The following is a 23727-nucleotide window of genomic DNA, read 5'->3' as shown; positions in this document are numbered from 1 at the left end:
TCAAAAAACAGAAAAAAAATCCAAAACAATCCCACTATAAGACTTTCTCGGATTATTGAACATATTCTCATCTATTAGTAAAAAAACATAAAAAAATCTGAAAGATGTGGTTTTCAAAAATTAGACAAAAGAAAAAAATCCTAATATTTAGTATAGTTTCAGCTATAAATGAAAAAATAAGAAATAGAATTCTGAGGTAATTGTTTTTCAAAATTTAGAAAAAAAATAAATTTACCAAAAATTTTGAAAGAAAAATTAAAAACATTTCCGGAAAAGGTTCTAGTCTCAGCTATTGTTTTCCAAAATTAGGAAAAAGAAAATTTACCAAAAATTTTAACAAAAATTAAAAATTTAGGTTTTAACAAAAAAGATTTAATTTTTTTTCAAAAGAAAATCCCACTGCGAAAATTTTAGGGATTACTGAACATAGTCCCAGCTATTATTAAAAAATTTGTGGGATGTGTTTTTCAAAAAAAAAAAAAATTATAACCAAACATTTTACAAAAAAATTTAATTTTTCTCGATAAAAACTTTCTAGGTAGTCTCAGCTATTAAATAAAAAGAAAAAATTCTTAGGAATTTATTTTTCAAAAAAAAATAAAATTTACCCAAAAGTTAAAAAATATAAAAAAATCTGAATATGGTTTTTAAAAATTAGAAAAACCCCAAATAGTATACTTTCAGCTATTAATGGAAAATTAAGAAAAAAAATCAAAGGTATTTGTTTTCCAAAAATTAGAAAAAAATATATTTTACCAAAAATTTTGAAAAAAAAGGTTTTACAAAATAAAAAGAGTCCCAGTCTCAGCTAATGTTTTTCAAACTAGAAAAAAAAATTACCAAAAATTTAAATTTTAACAAAACAAAACTTCATTTTTTTCGAAAAGAAAATCCCACTGCGAAAATTTTAGGGATTACTCAGCATAGTATCGGCTATTAAAAAACAATTTGAGGGATGTGTTTTTCAAAAATAAGAAAAAAAATGTAATAAAAAATTTTAACAAAAAAATTTAATTTTTTTTGATAAAAAACAAAAACAAAATTTAATAAATGCTTCTATGGAACTTTCTAGGATTACGGAGCATAGTCTCAGCTATAAAAAAAAAAGAAAAAATTCTTAGGGATTTTTCAAAAAAAAAAAAAACATTTACCCAAAAATTATGGAAAATACTACATTTCTCCTCAAAAAACACAAATTAAAAACAAAAAATCACATTACGGAACTTTCTAGGATTCCTAATAATAGTCTCTGCTATAAAAAAAAACAAAAAAGTTCTTAGGGATTTATTTTTCCAAAAAAAAATTTAATTTACCCAAAAATTAAAAAAAATATATAATATTTTTCCTAAAAAACTTTCAGGGAATACTGAGCATAGTCTCAACAATTAATAAAAAATAAAAAAATTTCTAAGAGATTTGTATCTCAAAAATAAGATAAGAATAAAAATGTTTACCCAAAATTGAATTACATATTTTTTCCAAAAACAAAAAATTAAATCCCACTATGAAACTTTCAAAGATTTCTGATTATAGTCTCAGCTATGATAAAATAAGAAAGTAATCTGAGTGGTTTGGTTTAAAAAAAAAAAGAAGAAAAACTAATTTATTGCTCAAAAATTTTGAGGAGAAATAAAAATTGTATTCTAATTAAGCAACTGAAAAGTGGATTCAAAGATTACTTCCTAATCCACAATTCCATTAAGAATATTTAGACGCGAATTCTTTATAAAATATGAGTTAAAGATTAAATGCTTTGTTACAATACTGAGTTGCTGCTATTTTTGGACGCGAAATATCAGTTAATATAAAAATAACGTAGTGGTTCGCTAATGGTGAAATGGGACTAGTTCTGGGTCATACATTGATTTTACTAGTTCAGGTTTTCCCCACGGGATACAGGCACACGAAACACTAAATGTAAATAAAATTAAGCGGTCAGCAGTCAACGGTCAGAGAGTATACGAACTGAAATGACTGAGTCCCCATAACAATAATGCATAAATAACAACAAAAGCCAACAGTAGCAAAATAATAACTATATATGGCAGCGCACAAACAGCAACAAAGGCTACTCATACTACTCCATATACATATGTATGTACTAAAAAAAACTGGTGAGTTGCCGTGTTGTGGAGTTATGGAATTGTGAGTTGTCTATTGAAGACACAAACAGACATTTTGAAACAATTTATTCACTCTGCATGCTCAGAGTTCGATGTGAAAGCTGGCGCTGTAGAACGCCCAAGTGAGAGATTTGAAGTTTCACACATTGCATGGCATTGAAAATTTGTACATATGTATACATGCAGTTAGCCTTTGACATTATTCAGCTATAATTCAGAATATAACATTTTTATTAGCCGCTTTACGGAACAACCATTATTAGAGGAAGCATGCGAATTTCGCTTGTAAGCATAGGTAATGAAAACTCCCGAGCCATCGTACACGGATTGTGCGTGTATGGGTGAATAATTAACGATGTCTCATTAGCGATTACTGTTTATCACCCATGTACATAAATGTGTATGTATTAATTCATTAAAAAAATGCGCAACTCTTACTGACGATCTGTTTGCTGGCATACAAAAATGTGTTTTTTTTTTTGTGCACTTTAAATATTTATTCACCAAATCGCAATAGCAGCAATCAGGCGTTGCATTGCAAATTGCTTTTAAATGCCATTTAAGCTGCATTATTATTTAAAATATTCTGCGGCCATAGCGTATAAATGTGTAATTGGTCAACAGTTTTCGCCACGCTGCTCTCTGCGGCTGCGAGTATTTGCCTTGCAATTAGTGTTAGTGAGTGTGCAAATAGTTGCACTTGTTTGTGTGCATATGTAGTGTAAATATATGTAGATATATGATTTTACTTGCCTTTGTACAATTCGTCATGGTCATCCGTTGATTTTGTGCACGTTTTAAATATTACTATAAACGCTCTCTGATGCACTCTGGCACAGGTCATAAATAGGAATTCTTGAGTATAATAATGCAGGCGCTTGCTTTGGTCACCTGCCAGACTTTAAAGATAAACTGAGATTGAAGTCCGACTGTTAGGTTAGGTTAAAGGAGTTAAGAGGAGAAGTACGTGGCAATCCCTCACTTTAGAAAATCGATTTTAATGTAACTAAGATCTTTATGGCCCCCCAACAACTTCAAGGGTAGTCGAGTCCTGTAAATCCAGACTGAACTATGTCGGTAGACATAATAGCTAATGCTAACATGGATCCCGAGACCCGTGGGTATCGCGAAATCTCTGACTCTTTAGCCACAATGGGCTCTGAGGCCAACTTCCTTGGCCCGGAGCCCGTTCTGTCACTCCCTTCTGCAGCTATCAAAGCCACGGTTAGCAAATGGGTTAGAGAGTCTGCAGATGGACAAAACTGATTTTACCTGTCATGTCCAACCGACTGTTGCAGTTCTTCCTGTCAGTAAGCAGAGGGGACTATAGGAGGCTGGTTGGACTGATGACGAGCCACATTCTATGGTCGAAGCACATGGAAAAGATAGGCATCTCAGACAGTGCACTCTACCCTGCATGTGGAGAGGAGAATGAGACGGCGGACGACTTTCTGTGCGTCTGTCCAGCTTTCGCTTGAATGAGGCTTGAGGTCTTTGGCACTGATGTGTTAGGAAGCGTCTACCTTGGCCCCTTGGCCCCACAAGATCTACTCAGATTTCTTCGGAGGTCGAGTAGATTTAAAGAAAATTAAAAAGGGAATTGGAGTGGCTGGACTTAATGTGTCTGAGTGCTGTACTTGCTAGTCTGTCCCGACAAAACAAAAGATCTTTATGGCAGCACTTTCTACCCTAAATAGAAAGTCCTCGCTTAGCTGATACCGGACAGTAACACAAACGGCGAAAAATCGTTTTAATGACTCATTCAGCTCGTAAGGGTTTCGGTGGGATTGTTTATATCACCTTGATCAAAAATTTCCCGGAATATGTTTCGAAAATTCAAAAATCAAGTTTATTCCTGAAAAATATTATTATCGCCTGAACATCATTAACTACAATGTCCTGAACGGTCCATAAGCAATGTGCACAAGTGCGCTGCCAGCTCCTTGGTGGTGAATTTGCGATTATTGCTCAACTTTTCTTTTACTTTGCTGATGTTTTCATTAGTTTTCGATGCCAACGGCCTACCACTACGTTCGTCATCCTCAATGGAGTCACGGTATCTTCTGAAGTGTTCATGCCACTCGTAAGTAGCTGCACCTATTTGTGGTGTACGGCTTGATGTTGTTCCATTAATGGAGCGACCTAGAGTCTTATGTCGCCTACGAATGGCAGATGGTTTTTGTGTGTAGCCTTTTCACGGCAGGTATACACGCGGAGATTTACACTTGCCTACCCTGCCTGGTATTAGAAAAAACCTTTTCTATCATTTATTGTTTTATGTTCATTATGCCCACAATGGGTTTCAAACCTGATTATATATATATTATATATATATACCTATATACATATATATATGTATATATACACTTGCATTCTGTTTAAGAAGCAACTTGTTACTCTTTTATTGATCACAACTTATGGTTTAAGTAAGCAAAGCCACTGCGTTCTACATGGCGTATGCGTAACATTCCATATATTGCATATATCAAGGCGGGCTTTTTTGATTTAATTGGTCGTGATTAATGTATCCCAAAGGATTAAAAGAATAATAATAAATAATTGACGCGTACACTTCTGTTAGGTGTTTTGCCGCGTTCCTCCTCCTATTCGTTGTATGTGTCATGTTTTTGTGCCACAAATGTTCCACAATGCACCCCAGTAGTTAAATGATATCTAAACCCATAATCCAAATGCCACACTCTAAATTATTTTCACTTAAGCACTATTTTCACGTTTTAAAGCCATATTATTACATCTACCTTCCCCTTTCTGACTTCCTGTAGCTTATAATCTCCAGCGAAAAATCAAATCAAGTTCAAGTTTAATGGTTCCACGCCGTCTCCTGCAGTAAATGGCCATGCACGACCTAACATAATTACATTTTATATGCCACTAAAATGTTTATAAATGCCATATATACACACATACTTACACAGATGCTTTTAGCGGGTAGAACCTGTCATGCATTTTTTCTGGCTCAAGGTTGGCAAATGTTAACAAACTTACTCACTTATTTTCAGATATATTTTTATACTTATGTATGTAGGTCCATATATTACCTGCATGTTGGCAATACTTGCTCTCGTATAAAATGATTCCCTCATTTTTTTTCATGCGCAAGCCATTTATTCCTAAAGGAGCGTTTATCATTAATTCAACAAATTCTTCCGCAGTTACTACAACACAGACAGGCTTAGATGACTTTGACCTACATAAATAATTAGCAGAGAAATTAAAATAAAAACCAGTTCTCGAGGGAAGCTCATACAATTATTGATTTTAGTTTTAGCCAGTTTCATTATTTATTATTATTTTTTTTTTATTTTTTTTTAGTATTTTTTAAGGACAAGCTATGTAACTGCCATGCGCTACGCTTAAGTTAGCTTCACAAAGGCATTCTCAGGATAAGGAAGAAAGAATTCTCCCAATCTTACCTACACCTACTTGTATAAATATATACAAAAACCCGATCGTCCTGGAAAAAAATATTAATTTGAAATCCATTAATTTCTCGGTAGACGGTTGTAGTGATCGATATCTCGTAAAGTATCGATCAGACCATTTAACGTTTACGCGCGCTGTCAAACTGACATTTTCCACTAAAAAACTTCTTTTGCTGTTTCTTGTTTGTTTCATTCAGTTTGTTAGTTACAGGGTGTTAACAATGGGAGTCAAAAAATAGTATATTCGATACATTTTACAGTTTTTCTTTGATAAAGGCGAAAATGCAAGCCAGGCCGCTGATATTGTGAATGCTGTTTAGGGTGCCGATACTGTAACGTACAGCTGTGGTTTCGTCGATTTCGTTAAGGCATTTTTGATGTTAGAAAAAAATTTCGCAATAATCGAAGTTGACCGGCATGTTAGTAGTCGCAGCATCGTCCAGGAACTAAAAATCGACAATAATACGTCATGTAATTTTTTGCATTTTCATTTTAATGTAATTTTTAAATAAAAATTTTGGGAAACTGAAAAAGTAAAAATTCGTAAAAATTTTGTAACTTTAAGGGGTTACATACGTCCAAAATTTAAAAAAAAAAATCGGTTTTTTACAGATTATTATTCTTTATAGTTTTGGGCGTATTTCTGTGGAAGTCGATTGTGGAAATCCCCCATAGATACAAAGTTCAAAATGCCGTAAATTGCAAACTTTTTCAAAATTTAAAAATCCGGCTCGACAGACTATGACTGCAACTTTATTTTCAAGATTTTTTTTTTTACTTTTTACAGATCCATCAACACTTCAAGGAGAAATGATAAAGAAATTATACAGGTCGCGTGATTTTTTACATACTAATTTTTGTAAAGAAAAATTGAAATAAATTTGTTTATAAAGTTTGAGTACTAGTGAACAATGTATAGAATTTTTTTATATTTATTTCTATTGTTATTCCTTCCAAAACCAGTTTTTCTTTTAGCGCATTTTTGGCGCTGCTGGATATATGCCACCCCTCAAAAGCCATATTTCGGAATTATATGAAAGCTTATCAAGGTAAATATTTCCTTAGTTTAATATAGGTTTTTAAATAAAATATTTTTAAAATTTTTCAGATATTTAACCATTTTTGAAATAATATTAGGAAAAATAAAACTCTTTCAATAAAGCTTTAGACTCATTATTATTTTATATAGATTTTTAAATACAAAATTTCGCAAATTTAAAATGTTTTGATAAAAATGAAAAATTAAAATTTAATGGTGCGTTAATTTTAAAACCTCTGGGATAGAATTTTGAAAATTTAGTTGTTGGCTCAAAACTTGTACCGCCAAATCAGGTACATTTTACATATTGAAAATTTAATATAAAATTTCTGAGCAAAAGAAAACATAATTTTTCACAGCATTCAAAGTAATAACATTTTGAATCAGAAAAATCAGCTCCTTCAAAATCGCTGACAGCCGGTTAATAGTCTGACGTTGGCCTCTCCTTCAAAATTCTCGCCACCATAGTATGAACCAGGGAGAATAGATTACCATATTTAGATCAGTTTGATACTTTAAGTATTACGGATTACAAGATTTGAACATCCGAAGTAAAATTGCGAGAGTAATTTTGTCTGCTTTAGCGAAATTTTCAACCATCTGTGCGATCCTTCAAGCAGTAAGAAGGGGTTGTTCCTAAGTTTAGGACTGGTAGCGACAGGCTAATCACCTGCCCTGTCAGAAATCAAATAGATTAACGTAACCAACGCAAGACAAATGTCTTGTCGACGTGGGGAGCATAGGACCTCGACAAGACATTTGTCTTGCGGAGAGGAGTAAAAAGGAAAGAAAAATAAAAAATTGTGTCTGCTACGTCATTTCCCGCGAATTCTTACCCTCTTCTAATCAGTCGTTGTTCAAACGGCAACAGAGCAACAAGAGCGAAGACTGTTTGATTTTTTTCGTGTATCACCACTGTGTTGATATTTTCTTCATAAACCGCCCTCATGAACCATGTGGCGTTAGCCAATAAGCTGATTCCTTCAAAATCGTTAATAGCCGCGGTTAACGGTCTGATCTTATAGCCACACCTCTAGAAATCTTTCCACCACGGGTTTGAACTATATTGTTTTTTTTTTTAATTTCCTGTGCTTATAATTTTGCAACGGGGTGTATAAGAGAAGAAATCGTACTAGAGTACCAATTAATAATGGTTAGGGTTTGTATAGCCGCCCAAGGAGTGTCACTTCAACACGATTTATCAAAAATGTACGTGGGAATGTTTTATGCTGTTATAGCAACAACAACTCTTTCTCCTCTCCCAGTACACATAAACACACTTACAATCAAAGTTGTATGCCGTTATCATATTTAGTTACCAACGTTTTTTTAATAAGAACCTATTCCCATATTTGCTCACCAATTCCATACAATAAAAACAGCCATAATTTTGTGCACAATTGTGTAATCATAACATTAATAATTTATTCAGAAATTATAATCTCTTTTACAGAATTTCCATTTGGATGTGTGTGTGTGTATATGTGTAATTTTAATTCTATATGCTTAGCCATTGCGGGAGCTCCAATGACGAATGACAATTTAGCCACATTCACATGTACAGTTCAAAGAAGATGCGAACGGGCGTATACTTACAAATAGATGTATGTATGTATGCCTGCTTGCTTTCATAGGTATGGTGCTTATTTATTTATTGTACAATAATACGATCTAATGGCGCATCAATTACATACTTCAATATTTGTAGACTTATTTGTTTATCAGAATAATTTGAATTAATTAGAAAAGCGTAGAATTAGACTTAGAATACAAAAATTTTTTAAATGTAATTATAAGTATATTTATGTCAGTGCTGCTTATTAGCTGGATTTTTTGGTTTTTTATTTTTGTTTTTGTTTTTTTTTGTATCGTTTGTAATACTACACATTTTAAGATTTGAATGTTTGAATATTTCGCCTTTTTTTAAGTTAGTTTTTTTTTTTATTCAGTGATTAGTTTTTGGGCAGAACTTCTTGGGAAATACAAAACAACTTTATTTTTTAATTTAAAATTTTTTCCCATGAAGAAATAATAATTGCCTGGTTCTTAAACATAAAAAGTTGCCTTAGCTTTATAATTAATTCTCAAATTCATTATGTTTCACACTCTTAAAGGGTTAGGTCACTGTGGAAATTTCATTTTAATTTTTTCATTTTCAAGCCACTGATGTTTTTTTTTTGGTTAAAAGATTGCTTAATACTTTGAAAATGAAAAATTTAAGGTCCAAAACCCATTTGCATGCCTATATTTTTTTTTCTCGAAACTTCATTTCTGAAGTCGGCCGACCTCATAAATGGAACAAATCTTAAACGATTAACTTGAAATTTTAATACATTCTACTTGGAAGTACGGATATATTAGTTTTTATAAGAACATTTCCAAAGATTTAAAACAACCTCAGAATTTTACTTATACTTAAAAAAAAAAAACTCAGATTTTTTTACTTGAATTTTTTTTTTTTTGATTCAACAATAATAAGAAAATAATTTTAAAATTTAAATTACAATTATTTTGTTCCTTTAAAAAAAAACATCAAATTTTTTTTACTTTAAAAAATATCAGAAAAAAAAAAATTTTTTTTTGGTTTAAAAATAATCAGAAAATAATTTTAAAATTTAATTCAAAAAAAATTTTTTGTCTTTAAAAGAACCTCAGATTTTTTTACTTCACCAGAAGAAAAATTTTTTTTAGTGAAGAAATAATCAAAAAATAATTTTAAAATTAAAATTCAAAATTTTTTGTCTTAAAAAACCATTAAATTTTTTTTTATTTAAAAAAATATCAGAAAAAATTTTTTTTGGTTTAAAAATAATCAAAAAATAATTTTAAAATTTAAATTAAAAAAAAATTGGTTTTACCTAAAAAAAAGAAGGTTTTTTTACCTTTAAAATAAAAAACAAACCTCAGGTTTTTTGACTTTAAAAAATATCAGAAAAAAAAGTTTTTTTGGTTTAAAAATAATCAGAAACTAATTGTAGAATTTAAATCAAAATTTTTTTACCTTGAGATTTCTTTTACTTTAAAATATATCAGAAAAATATATTTTTTTTTTTTTAAATGAAGAAAAAAGAAAAAATCAGAAAGAAAAAAAACAAAAAAAATTTAATTTTAAAATGAAAATTTTTATTTTTATTAAAAAAAAACAAATAGAATTCTTGTTTTTTTGCTCACGATAAATTGACAATTGTTCATCAATCGACCCACCAAAAACAAAATAGCTGCGTGAAATATATGTCAATTCTTGCCTTGATTTTATCTTTTCTAGTTTTATCAAAATAGTTTGTAAAAACTTATATTTGCTAGATTATAAATATATTAAATAAGTAAATAAATAAATAATAAAATAAAAACTGTGCTGTTTTCTCTGTTTTGTTTTTTAATTTGAAGTTATAACTCGCACAATAAAACGCCTTTTTCGAATTTCCTTTGGAAAGATTCTCAACATATGCGTTTTGCCCCGCTACAGCAGTCTAACCCCTTAAGTGGCGAATTATTTCATTCAAATTTCCAATAAATTGTGCTCTGTACAAGTAATCAAGATTTTAGTGTAAAGGTGTCTGTATTCGTGTAGCTCTTCATTTCAGTTTTACATATCTGTGTGAAAGCACTAAGTTTTCAAGTTCAGCTTTTCCTGAAAAAAACATTATTTTTCAGTATTTCCTAACAAACTTTTGTATTCAAAGCAAAGACACTCAACGTCAATTATTGTTGATCGAGTGACCATTGATTTCAGTGTAAAAGCTCAATTTTAGTACGAAAGCTCAAACTTCTCAACTTCAGCTTTGTTGATCAATTGTCAATAGTTGTGAATTGCGAAAGCTCAAACTTCTCAACTTTAGCTTTGTTGGTCAATTGTCAATATTAGTACGAAGCCTCAAACTTCTCAACTTTAGCTTTGTTGGTCAATTGTTAATTTTACTGCGAATGCTCAAAAGTTTCAACTTCAGCTTCTTTGATCAATTCTCAATTTCGAGACTTCAAAGCTATATATGCCCATTTGAGTTGGAGCTAATACTTTGAAAAAGAAATATTAATTTTAATGATAATACTCCAAGTTCTCAATTTAAATTTTTGATTGAAGAGGTGCTCATTTCATGAAAGCTCAAAACACTCCACTGTAGCTTTTATCAATAAAGCCCTTATTTTGGAATGAAAGTTGAAAGCTTTCAGTTTGTTTACGCTAAAATTTTTCTAAATACTTTTTGATTTAGTTGTAGGCCTCTAAGGTCTGAACTTAATTTTTTTATACAAGTGATTGCAGTGTTTAACGCCAAAGTCTCCATTTCACCTTTTCTCGAAGAAATTTTAATAAGCTTCAAAGCCTCAACACCAACTTTTGTCAGTGAAGCATTGATTTCAGTATCACAATGCAAAGCTCTAAATTCTGAATTGTTTTAAAATGGTGCTGTTATCAGCATTAAAAATCGAAGCTTCACAGTTCTGTTTTTATTAAAAAGGCGTCAATATAAAAGTTCTAGACTCACCGCTTCATAGTTTGACAAGTTCTCGTAAGCATTGATTTCAGTTCGAAAATAAAAAGAGCTGAACTACAGCTTTAGTTAAAAAAAAAACTCTGATAAAACACTTCAAAAGCTTAAAAGCTCAGAACTTTAAAAACCTGTGAAAGTTCAGAAAGTTCAACTCAGTTTAGAGTTTTGGATCGATTATTTCAGCAGCTGCTTTTTAAGAAAATGTCAATATTACTAGTTCTAATCTGTTAGGTGTGAGGAGGAGGAGCTCGGTCAAACACCTAATTTTTAAATGCGCAATTAAAATATCTTATTGAAAAGCTTGTGAAACTATTTAATGTAATGAATGGTATTTATTATTATTATACTCAAACGTTAAAAAGGCGTAAGTTTTGAAGTATTGCTAATACTGCTAAAAATGTGTAGGCGAAAGAGAAGCTGACAAAGTTTAAAGCTTTTAAAGCTTTTGTGAAACCTCCAAAGGGAAAAGATTTAAAAATTTATTTAACTTTTGTAACTGTACAATAAAACTAGAGTTGTCTTCAAAAATTTTTTAGTGACATTTTTAGTGAAAAAGCTTCAAAAAGGTAAAGCTTTTAAATCATACTCTGCCGGTAGCCATTAGCAAAATTGCAATTTTTAAACATAAATTTTCATTTTTTTTTTCAATTTTCAATTTTTTATAAAATTTTTTCTTCGCGAATGAACTAAACTAATGGCAATGTTTAAATAAATAAATGATGATTAATGCGCACTGCCTAATCGACTAGCAGTTTAATTACTAAACTAAATAATTTTGCAATACATTTCAATAATTTATAAGGTAATATATGTAGATATATAAAATTTTATGCAAAAGTGCAAAATTAGAAATTCTTTAAATCTAATAAAGTAAACAAAGATAAGGAGACTAGCAGTGCTACTTACAGCGTAGCCGTATAGCTTCACTTCATCCAGCATTTCAAACTGTCGCAAGCTTTTGTTTTTAATTTTTTTGTGTTTTTTTTTTTTCAATTATTTCCTTCAGTTTCCATCTGCACCCAAAGCAAGGTTTAGACTTCCACGAGGATGATCGACGTTTGTCGGCCTTATTTTCTCTAATTTTAGTATTAGCGCTGTTATGACACAAGCACCAGCCTCCTTGGTGAACCAAGTCATGTCCTTGAGTGATGCACTCGACGTTGAGCCGCCGCTAAGGCTGCCGGCACCACCGCTGCTGCTACTACTCGGTTCAAGCGTTATGCCGCTACTCGATTCGTGCGGGTGCAGCAAATCACAGGAAGAACGCCGTTCCAACAAACTCAGCGACGCTGCTGCAGCACTCGATGAAGCAGCCACCGCCGCTGTAACATTCATCTTACTACTATTCGACAAGCAGAGCGATTGTCGACGCACGTACACTTCAAAAGCGGTGCCTATGCGATACGAATGCGAGTTGGCCTTATATTTGTGCTGGCTATTCATTGACAAAATGCCAGCAGCATTTGGTGAGAAATGCAATTCGAGTCGCGTGCCTGGCTCATCCTTCTGATTGCTTGTCGCAGCGTGTGATTCACAACTCGACTCCAACGGCAGTGGTTGGCCGTGGTCGAGTATGGCGCGTATTTTGTCCACACGCGTCATATAGTATAGCGGCAGCCATTCGCCGGTGTCGAGAGAGTGCTGGGCGGCTACCGAATTGACCGTTTGCTGATTCAACTTGAAATATACCCATCCGTGCAACTTTTCCGAAACGAAAGCGTTGCAATGCGAACAAAAGCAAACAGGATCGGTCAACGGTTGGAAAAATGACTGCGGCAGCACAAGCGAGGCGCGGAATTGTTGCACCAATTTTAAGTATTCACAATCCTTACGTTCAATGGAGGGTATCGATTGTAGCGAATCAAATTGTGTGGACGATGAAGAGGAGAGCAGACCGAAATGCTGCGATAAAGGCTGATTCAGCTGTTGATAGTGTAAACGCAACAGGTCATGTTGTTGTTGCAGCAATAACAAGTGCTCCAAATTATCATTGTCCTCCAAATCGTCATCGTCATCATCATCATCATCATCGTCAACATCTTCTTCTTCATCGGCGCGCTCCCCAGCATTATCATCGTGCATATCAACGACGTTCGCATCAGCAGCATCCAAAACGGGTGCGGCGGACAAAACGCTAGCAGTTAAATTGCTATCAGTTTCAAGAGCGCGTTCGCTCGACGCTATACAATTCGTAAGTGTGCCCGCTGCAGTTGTCGCCACGCCCGCCGAGCTAGCACTTGCGCCATGTATACCAACACTACTTACCAGCTGCTCTAGTGCATCTAAATTATTAGAGGAACGCGGATCGAGCAAGTTCTCTTTCGAACTGCAGCGACGCAGTTCACTTTGCAATGACACGCCACCGACAGCGCCTGCCTCCTCGTAGGCATCGTAGTCTTTATTTGTATCGTTTACGTACGAAGTAGATAAAGTAGCAACGGCGCCATTGTTTGACGCCGACCCATTTGATGTGGCGGATGTGGATGCGGCGCCAGCATCGCCCATTGCGCCAGCTATTGTTGAGTTAGCCGAGGCGTTCATGGCGTTCTGGAAGCGTTGAGTGCTCTGGCTGCGCTGTATGTTGAGATTGGTATTGTGCTGTAGTTGCAGCGATTCGCGGAGGCAGCTGGAAAATCGGAGGTGAAATTTAGTGCGACATATAAGAAAAATTGGAGTGTAGTTTGATTAGAAGTTTACCGTTGCTGTGAAATCTCGATATAACGAAAATGTAGGGAATGAACAAATGCTGTGTTATATAGATAATTGCTTGGTAACCGGAAAATCTTAATATAGCCGAAACTGAAGAAATTCGAAAATTTTCTTTTGCCAAAATTACAATAAAATTTTTATAAATAAATTAGCTGCTAGTGCTGCCTACCTAGTGCATGCAAGCTTTTTAAAATAAAAACATAAGAAAAAAAGAATTATTAAAAATAATTATTAAAAACAAAAATAAAAATTATTAAATAGAAATAAAAATTATTAAAAAATAAATTATTAAAAAAAAAAAAATTATTAAAAATAAATAAAAACTATTAAAAAATATATGTAAATAATTTAAAAAAATATAAAAACTATTAAAAAACAAAATTATTAAAATAAAAATTATAAAAAAAATAAAAATTATTAAAAAATAAAAATAATTTAAAAAAAAAATTATTAAAAAAAATAGTATTATTAAAAAAATCAAAATTATTATAAAAAAATAAAAATTATTAAAAACATAGGAATTATTAAAAAACAAACAAAAATTATTAAAAAAATATAAAAATTATTAAAAAACAAATATGTAAAAAAAAATATTTAAAAAAATATATAAAAATTATTAAAAAATAAAATTATTAAAAAAATAAAAATTATTTAAAAAAAAAATTATTAAAAAAAATAGTAAAAAATAAAATAATAAATAGTAAAAAAATAAATAAAATTATTAAAAAAATGAAAATTATTAAAAAAAAATTAAAAATTATTAAAAAAAAAAACTTATTAAAAAAAAATTATTGAAAAGAAAATAAAAATGTTCAAAAAAAAATATGAAAAAAATTTAATTATTAAACAAAAAAAACATTATTAAAAAAATTATTAAAAATAAATAGAAATTATTAAAAAATATGTAAATATGTAAAATATTATTAAAAAAATATAAAAATTATTAAAAACAAATAAAAATTAGTAAAAACAAATAAAAATTATTAAAAAAATATAAAAACTATTAAAAAAAATATAAAAATTATTAAAAAAAAAATAAAAATTATTTAAAAAAATAAAAATTATTAAAAAACATAATTATTAAAAAAATAGAAATTATTAAAAAAAGAAATAAAAATTATTAAAAAAATATAAAAACTATTAAAAAATATAAAAACTATTAAAACACAAAATTATTAAAAAAAAAAATTATTAAAAAAAATAAAACTTATTAAAAAAAAATGTATAAAAAAATGAAAATTATTAAAACAAAAATAAAAATTATTAAAAAAAGTTATGAAAAAAAAATTATTAAAAGAAAATATTAAAAAAAATTAAAATTATTAAACAAAAATAAAAAGTATTTATTTTTAATAATTTTTATTTATTTTTAATAATTATATATAAAAAATAAAAATTATTAAAAAATAAATAAAAATTATTAAAAATAAATAAAAATTATTAAAAAATAAATAAAAATTATTAAAAATATATATAAAAGTTATAAAAAAAAACAATTCTAAAACTCACATACATACATATAATTATTTTTCGGAAAAAGAAACCCATTATTTTTGCGTAAATGTTTACGCAAATTGCTTAAAACTGTTTTATAGTCGAATTCTAGCTCCTGGGCGATGCTACTACTAATAATTGCCAGTCAACTTCAGTTTTATCGACATTTTCTTTAACATCAAAAATGCCTGAACGGAATCGACAATACCAAAATTTATACAAAATTGGCAATATCGGCACCCTAAACAATACTCACAATTTCAGCGCCCTTGTTTGCACCTTCGCTTTTATCAAAGAAAAACTGTGAAATGCAATCAAGCTGACATTTCACAACAAAAAATAAAATATAATTTTTTTAGTGTGAAATGTCAGCTTGACAACGAGCATAAACTTGAAATTATTTGATGGATACTTTACGAGATATCGATCACTACAGCGCGAAAATAATGGATTTCTTTTTCCCCAAACTAATATTAGGGCAACAAAATTAATTTCTTTAAGTGTTTTCTATTTTTTTTTTTTCAATTCATTCACGTACCACGAGTTATTAGCTGCGCTAGATTCCACAGCTCGATTCTGCTCCAAAGTACGATTTTTAATTGAAATATTCAGCATCAAATTCTCCGAAACGCTTTCCATCACCGAGCGGTTCCTAATTGCATAAAATACATATTTTGGCAATTAGTATTTAATAAAATTTCCATATTTATTTTCAATCTCACATCGCCGCATTGCTACTTCCCGCCGGTACACCCCCCACCGCTCCACCACTTGTCTGCATTGCCTGTTGTTGCTGCTGCTGCTGCTGTTGCGACACGTGTTCCGTTTCCTTCTCATGCACCTCCAAATCAGCCTTTTCACACTGTGGCACCCCATTATCCTGCTCATGCAAGTTGTCGTACTCCAATGCCGCCGCCTCTTCAATAATCGGCGTACTGTTGCGTCCCACATCATTGCTAGTAATGAGCGAAATTTTTTCACATTTGCCATAGAGATCAAAAACGGGATACACATGGTTAGGCAAGCCGGCAGCCAAGTCTTCCAAATTAATAGACCCAACCATAATTACTGCCAAGAGAGTTCGAATTTGTCGTAAGGAGAAATAAGATAAATTTTGAAATTTCATTGCTGTTGCCACTCACTCACCCAACATGCCCACATTTGAAAGTGTCATGGTGATCACCGTGCCCGGCTGTATTTGCTCCAGTGCTTCACCATACTTCGACGCTATTTTCTGGCCATTTATATTGATGTAATCGTGTGTGGCCACCCAGCATGGGCGCCTACAGTGTAAAATTGAGATCGGCAATTGTGAGACGCTGGTTGGTTGCGGGCATGCGGCTACAACGCCAACGCCGATAGTGCCCTTCCATTTCGAATTCACTGCGTCGACTTTAATCTGTGTGTGAAGATAAAATAAATAAGCATAAAGGCGATTGAGACATGAACTATAATTCTGTACTCACGCTAATACTCTCGCCCTTGCACAGTGGCTTGCCCACAAATACCAGCCCTTGATTGTAGGACTGCGTGCGCATTGCGGCGCGATGTTCATCCAAGAGGCGTACATGTTTGCCATGCAGTTCAGAGAATTCGTATGTTTGCATTTCCGAATCAATTGATTCCAACATGGAGTCTTGTTTATTAAGCGGATCCACGCCGAAGTCAAGTGAGTCTTGCAGCCGTAAGGTGCACGGACGTAATGGAGAAGTTGGGCCTTGCGAGGAGATTACTTGCACTGCCATTGTTGAACCTTGTAGCTCAACGACGACATAAACGTCCTTTGGAAAAGATAGTAGTTTAAGAGCAGAACAATAGTTAAAGTTTCTATTTGAATACAGTTACAATCTTAAGCTGAGAAAAATATTGAGTGCCAGGAGCATAATTGCCCCCTTTCGTGGGTTGCACGCTTCTCGTTACTTACGTTCGGTACATTCTGAAATTGTATGTTCATGTCCTCCGAATTGAGCAGTATGCGCAGCGTACGCGCCGGCGTCAGCTCCAACGCAATGCGGTCGCCAACACGCAACCACTCCAAGGAAGCCATCGATCGCTGCAGCAGCGTTGAATTGTGTCGCACTTCATTACCAGATACGTACCAAACATTGGCTGGAATGCGTTTAATGCCTAAGGGTATATTTTTGCGTACATAGTCATCGGAGAGATTCAAATCGGTAACGCCGATATTGAGGCAGCCTGTAAAGCACAGCAGTTTTTGTTAAGCGAATTTGAATAGAGTGGAAAATTTACACAACTAACCCGCAAATAAGGGATTGTGCGAAATCAGTTTGATTTCGAATGGTGCGCCGACGCTTAAGGGATGCTCAGAGAAAACCACACAACGAGAAAGTGCCGCCGAGGCGCCTGTAATACGCGAAGCCACCGTCCAACTTTGAGACAACGTCACATGACCAGATATGCAGGTCCAACGGTGTTTCGTCTCCGATGTGGCTGGCTGTATAACCGAGGTCGCTTGACAGCTCTGCGAATTTTCACTCGTCGCATATGGTGCACGTATATCTGGCTGGGTTTGTGTGAGTGTCACTTGAGCGCACTGCCCGTACAAATCGATCACTGCCCACACATTTGGCATACGACATTCGCAAGCTGGTCCCTGATCGACGCCATCTATGAAGAAATGTACATAGTCGCCGTTACGCATAACACCAACACGTGTGCCCGAACCCAGACTATCCAAGTCAATAAGCACATTCGAACGTATAGTTTTGCGGTTGTGGAATATCATAGAGCCGCAGAGTATAATCATATCGTTTGCGTCTAGATCAGTTGCATTAGCAGCGAGTTGTATGTCCTCGGGACGCGTGCCAGTTACGCCGATCTCTATGTTGCCCGACCAATGACGTACCATAGTTTCTAGCACGACTTCGAACAATTCACGTTGACGAAGCGGCCTATTGCTAAAGACGATGGCATCGTTGAATTCCGCCAGCGAATTGGGACGAGAGGCGGTGAGACCACCGTTTGAAATGCCGGCGTTTTTGCCTGCAAAAAAAAAACAATAAATGTTAACTGCAACGCAATGATGCCTGGCTCAAAACTCACCATGTATATTATGGAAGCGCAAAGGTGGCTCACTGTAGAGCGTTGTATTGGAGATGGTGGAATTTCCTGTATCAGGGCTGCCACACTCAGATGTGTCTATTATGCTAGCCTGCGCCGCCTGACCGTAAAGGTCAATAACTCCAAATACGCGCTCCGGCACATTAGTGGCCGCTGGTCCTTGATCAACACCATTAACCCAAAAATGCAGTGTACCGTCGTCTTTACGCACGACGCCCACACGATCACCCACCTGTAGGCGATCAAGATTCTGGCCATACTGCTCGATTACTGTGATGCCATTGTGCATAACACCATTTCCAGTCATCATCCAAGTGCCAGAGCTGAAAAGTAACAAAGTCAATACAGAAACATGCGCGCGAAAATAAAGATTATTTATGGAAATCTTACCGCACGTTTGTCATGGTGAAAGGAAAGTCCAACTCATCAGCGCTGTGCGTAGTCACGCCCATTTCAACAGAACCAGCCCATTTTGTGACCACTCGTTCGAGACGCACTTGAAACAATTCATTGGGACGTAAGGGACGGCGTGTTAGCACGACGCCATTGTTGAAGTCATCGGATGCACTGGGTATTTTAGTAAAAAATGTAATTTCGTGCGTTTGTCATAAAATTTTACTTCTGCAAACTTACTTTGGCCGCAATGCCGTGCGGCCACTAAGCGTCACTGTGGCATGTGATCCGCAAAGCGGATGGAAGGTGAGCCGATCGTCATTGCGCTGCGTCGCTGGTGCCGATAGCGCCGAATCGCCCAATACCGCCGCTGCTGCAGCAGCCACCGCCGAACTCACCTCACCTTCGGGACTCAGCAAACTCAAAACAGGTGTCAGTGTAGCCGAATTCGCCGTAATGAGCGCATTTGTTGCTGCAGCATTGTTGATAGTCATTGCACCACTAGTAAGCCCCGAGGTGGCGGTGAGTATGAGATTGTTGCGTCGCGTTACTAAATTTTGTTGCTCACGCTCGTCGCGATCCACGATGGTCACCTTAATGGTCATGCCATAGAGGTCTATGACCCCCCAAAGCGTTTGAGCGACACGAGTTGCCGCTACACCCTGATCCTGACCATTGATGTAGTAATGCAGATTTCCATTGGACTTGCGCATCATGCCCACCCGATCCCCTATAAGATGCAGAGACTTGCAGTAATGCTATCTAGAGGAGTATGAAGATAACTAACCTTCGCGCAGCTCATCCAAATTAAACTCGCCATACTGTCGGCGCGTGCCTTTGCCGTTAGTCAGTATGCCGCAGCCAGACATCATTATTGTGCCGCTGCGCATGTTGGTCATAGTGGCTGGGAAATGCAGTACAGATGGATTGTGTGTGGTTACACCCACTTCTATCGAGCCTGACCACTTGTCCACCAACTTGTCGATCCGTATCTCAAACAGCTCATTATCCTTGAGCGGCCGATGTGTCATGACCACGCCATTATTGAACTCATCGAGCGGACGTCGGCGTTCTGCGCAGCGGCAATTCGGCGACAGCTTGACCAGCGAACCGCAGCGCGTGTGGAAACGCAATCGATCCATATCATAAAAGTCAACAACGCTTTGCAATGATCCTGCGGTATTCGCGATCACAGCAGCAGCAGAAGAAGAAAGCGGTAATGCACTATGCAGGCCAGTTTGTGATATCGTCGAAAGAGCTGCGGCGCCTGCACTGCCAAGACTTGATAATGCAGCGTTTATATCGGCATTAGTGCTAATGGTTGAAACTAATCCCCCGCCGCTATTGGCGTTGTTTGCCGTTGGTGATGCAGAAGAAACCACAGTTACGTCCACACTCATTGGCACATCGATATTCTGCACAATTTGCTGAGCCTGCTGTACACATGAGTCAACGTAATCCTGCAATGAATATAATTTAATATTTAAATTGACAATTTTAGTTAACCATCTTCAAAGCCCACTTACCCCCGAACCGCCAACATCGGTGGGGCAGAGTGAGACTTGCACACAACGACCATACAAATCGACTAGCGCCCATAAGGTTTTGGGCATGTTACGCGCAGCTATACCTTGAGGTTCACCATTGACGTAGAATACTAATTCATTGTTGGAAGTGCGCATCACGCCAACACGATCGCGCTCGCCTAACGTCTCCAAGTCGACGCCATAAAACTCAATTAGGCACACACCATCTTTGCGTACATCAATACCGGACATAACCCAAGTGCCATTTCGCATAGCCGTAGCGCAAGAAGGTAGCTCTAGCTTTTCCGGTGACTCCGCCGTTACGCCAATCTCAATACTGCCGCCCCATGAGTGATTCTATAATAAAATTTATATAAAATATTTGCATTAAACCACAAAAAATATTAACTTTCAGCCACATACCTTCTTCTCGATTACCACTTCAAAAAGTGCATCGTCTACTAACGGCTCTGCGCTGAACACGAGCGCGTGACTGAAATCCCGCACAGAACGCGCTGCAGTGCGATTGCCATTGGAAAGCGTAATGCGGCGTCCGCAACGTTGATGGAATGTTTGTAGTGCTTGCGAGTTGACATGATTAGTACCAGCACAGCTGCCCAACGCTGCACTGATGCCACCGCTGCCAGACCCACTCAGTCCAACAGCTCCTCCGCCGCCACTAGCCATTTATTGTAAACGGGCACACTTGACTCACTAACGCTAGCCTAACTGTCGCAGCTTACAACTGGTTCTCAAAAGTATCGAGACGTATTTAAAGCAAAATACCTTTGTTGTCTGCACCAATCGATCAAGTTTGCTGCACTATTCCACTCACTGACCCAGCTTCTTCTGCACAAAATACCAGCAATGCAATGTAAACGGTCACTAAATTCTAAATTTTTGTAGCATACAAATCTGAATTTTTTCTTCTTTTGTTTAATTCAAAATGAAAATTGTTTTCTTCTATGAATTTTCACAAAAAGTGAAAAATTTGTCTACTCTTCTTTTTCACCACCAATCGCAGGCGGAGCAGTAACAAGGCAAATTAAACGTTGACATAAAAATGCGAAAGTAACAAAACGAAATGTCTGATAATAAACAAAATATTTACGAATTTACTACAAAAGAAAGAAGGAAATACGTCCTGAATGCCAAAACAATAATAGAATTGGATAAATTTGCTTGAAAGATAAGCGGGAGAGAAAGCATTGCCAGCGTAAACTAATGCTTAAGCTATTAATTAGTATCTTAAGGTACGTGCACACATGCAGTGGTTACCACTAAATCCACAAAAATTAATCTACGCGTTCACATACGGCAAATTATCCACACAATTAACAAATAGCTGACAAGACTTTTTTGCAAGGTTTTTCCTCATAAAAATAGGTTTGGTGGTACATTATAGTGTTTTTGGTTTGTTAAATTAAAAAAAGAAAAGGCAAAAAGAAGTAATAGTTAAGTTAATTGCGCAATTCCCTGCTACTAATAGACAGTTGTTGGAAATCCGTAAACGATGTCTACTGAAATTGCAAAACAAGTATGGCAGCAATGCGCACGCGAAATTCGATATCACATTTTATAAAAAGCAATAATAGGCCAAATCGACTATGCACACACGCTTTCTTCTTTAATATCAATGCACAATTAAAAATATCTAACAAAAATTTTATTACACCTCTTTTCATTACTGGCGTCAATTTGATTTAGTTTTTATTTTGACGTTTCTCCTCACATTCGTAATAATAATTGTCGATAACAAAGAAACCCCAGGCATGCACAAAAAAGTATCTTCATAATCTAAAATTATTTCATAATTTCGAAATCCGGGAGAGAAATTTTTTTGTGGGAAATCTCGCTAGTTAGAGCCAATTTACACGATGATTTCTCACCCTTTTTGCACATTTTCTTATAAGAAGTCTTCGAAAATGTTCGTACATTTACACAAGGACTTTTTGTTTTGTTTCTTGCGTGGTTTTGACACTTAAGCGGACAATTTTCTTTGGCCATTCATTCGTTGAGCGCGAGCCCAAAGAGAGATAAAAATACAGAAATACGAATACGATGAAAGTGCAATGTCAAAGAAATCCCTGGATTTCGCTTACCGTGTGTGCAGGCCTACCCGGCTTAGAGGAGTTAACCGCCACCAAGCTCAAAAGAGTAATTAATCTAGTTAAGTTAAGTTCGACTACATAATGAAAAAGATTTTCGTGACAAGTTTTGAATTAATAAGCAAACTATGTAAAATGCTCTTAGTTTGATGAAACGTGCATTTATATCAATCAAATGCAAATCAAATTCTGGCGAAGCGAAATTCATTCTCCATTAACTCTCTACCTTCTTCTAAATTTAGAAAATGTATTTATATTTTTTTGGTCTGATATATAAAAATAAACGAAATCACTATCATTTCAAGTGTTTCGTATTTTGAATCAAATATTTTCCATTCTTAAGTAAGCAATGTAAAACGCAAATTTTACTATATATATATATAAGTTGCACTTAGCACGATTTCACTAAAATATAACTTAAGTTTAATTTAAGTTTCCTTGGTAAAACTGACTCTTAAGAAAGAATGGTAAAATATAAGATTACGGTTTCCCAAGAGCTGTGACGTCAGTATAGAAAAGATGCAAAATAAGCCACGGCCACCCAAGTCAGTATTGAAATTGTTTTTAATTAATTTTAAAATCATAGCAAGGTAAAAAGTGAATATTATGAACCATTTACCCAATTTCTGGCTAATATTGCCTTTAGCGGGTCCTAACTTAACCGAATAATGACTTCATATGAAGATTTTATTTTACCCAAGGTCTGGTTAGCTGATGCCGCATTAGTTGCATTATTGTGAATGATTAGAAAAGGATTCAGAAGAACCCATTGTGAATACACGACAACTGCACATCAGCTGAGTTTTGTTTACAATAATTGTTGTTATAATGGCTGTTTTGTATGTTTATCTGCCTCATACTTGTTTTTGTTTATTTTTCTAAATCATAATTAAATAATAGTAGAAAACACGAACAAAAAATACATTACCGAATTTCTCAAGCGTTAAATTAAAAGTTTATTGAAAGCACGGGTCAAATGACATGCCAATATACTTAAAAATAAAAGGACAGATGTTTTGTCGGGGTGGAGAGCAAAGTTTTTTTAATAAACTCTTTCAAGTAGTTTACCTTAATATTTATGCTCCTTTCAGAGTCCACATTTATTCCAAAAAAGTTAGTATCTTCTTTTTAAACTTGCGAAGTAAGTCAAAATATTAGTTATTATTAATTTTTGTTCTGGTTAGAAACTACCGGCAGTTACTGCAAGTTAACTGACAGACTTCGCCCAACAGTCATTGACCAAACGAACTTAAGAAAAATTTGATTTTTTTTAATTTCAGACTTCGGTGTTTAGAATGAAAGGCACAACCTGGAGTTATGG

At 34.6% G+C, this 23727-nt stretch overlaps 1 protein-coding gene across 3 annotated transcripts; it reads right to left on the bottom strand.

Annotated features, from left to right (window-relative positions):
- Positions 1 to 9972: 9972 nt before the first annotated feature.
- Positions 9973 to 21332, bottom strand: LOC128860069 (neuralized-like protein 4). 3 transcript variants are annotated; one of them, XR_008454215.1, is made up of 14 exons: positions 20722 to 21332; positions 20299 to 20655; positions 19560 to 20232; positions 19013 to 19502; positions 18770 to 18946; positions 18362 to 18702; positions 17558 to 18301; positions 17223 to 17494; positions 16765 to 17079; positions 16445 to 16697; positions 16021 to 16366; positions 15837 to 15950; positions 12002 to 13721; positions 9973 to 10236 (listed from the first exon to the last, which is right to left on the bottom strand). XR_008454215.1 is itself a non-coding variant. In XM_054097311.1 (14 exons), exons 2-14 carry the CDS (start codon positions 20983 to 20985, stop codon positions 12098 to 12100), a joined length of 5970 nt encoding a protein of 1989 aa, XP_053953286.1. In that variant the 5' UTR covers positions 20986 to 21147; positions 21210 to 21332; the 3' UTR covers positions 9973 to 12097. The 3 variants fall into 3 exon arrangements, 2 of the variants coding, with proteins under 2 accessions (XP_053953286.1, XP_053953285.1); XM_054097311.1 differs by having other exon boundaries at positions 9973 to 13721; positions 20722 to 21147; positions 21210 to 21332; XM_054097310.1 differs by having other exon boundaries at positions 9973 to 13721.
- Between the last annotated feature and the right edge of the window lie 2395 nt (positions 21333 to 23727).

Source organism: Anastrepha ludens, chromosome 4, assembly GCF_028408465.1.
Source record: "Anastrepha ludens isolate Willacy chromosome 4, idAnaLude1.1, whole genome shotgun sequence".
NCBI lineage: Eukaryota > Metazoa > Arthropoda > Insecta > Diptera > Tephritidae > Anastrepha > Anastrepha ludens.
Note: the sequence above shows the minus strand (reverse complement) of the source record. Positions and strands in the feature narration are given on the sequence as shown.

What these genes read in the sequence shown, in the direction of transcription:
- LOC128860069 (XM_054097310.1), bottom strand. Translation starts at nt 20,985, where the DNA reads ATGGCTAGTGGCGGCGGAGGAGCTGTTGGACTGAGTGGGTCTGGCAGC. An exon ending in AAGTGGTAATCGAGAAGAAG is followed by an intron (nt 20,656 to 20,721) that starts GTATGTGGCTGA and finishes ATTTTATTATAG; the next exon opens with AATCACTCATGGGGCGGCAG. An exon ending in TTCACCATGACAAACGTGCG is followed by an intron (nt 18,703 to 18,769) that starts GTAAGATTTCCA and finishes GTTACTTTTCAG; the next exon opens with CTCTGGCACTTGGATGATGA.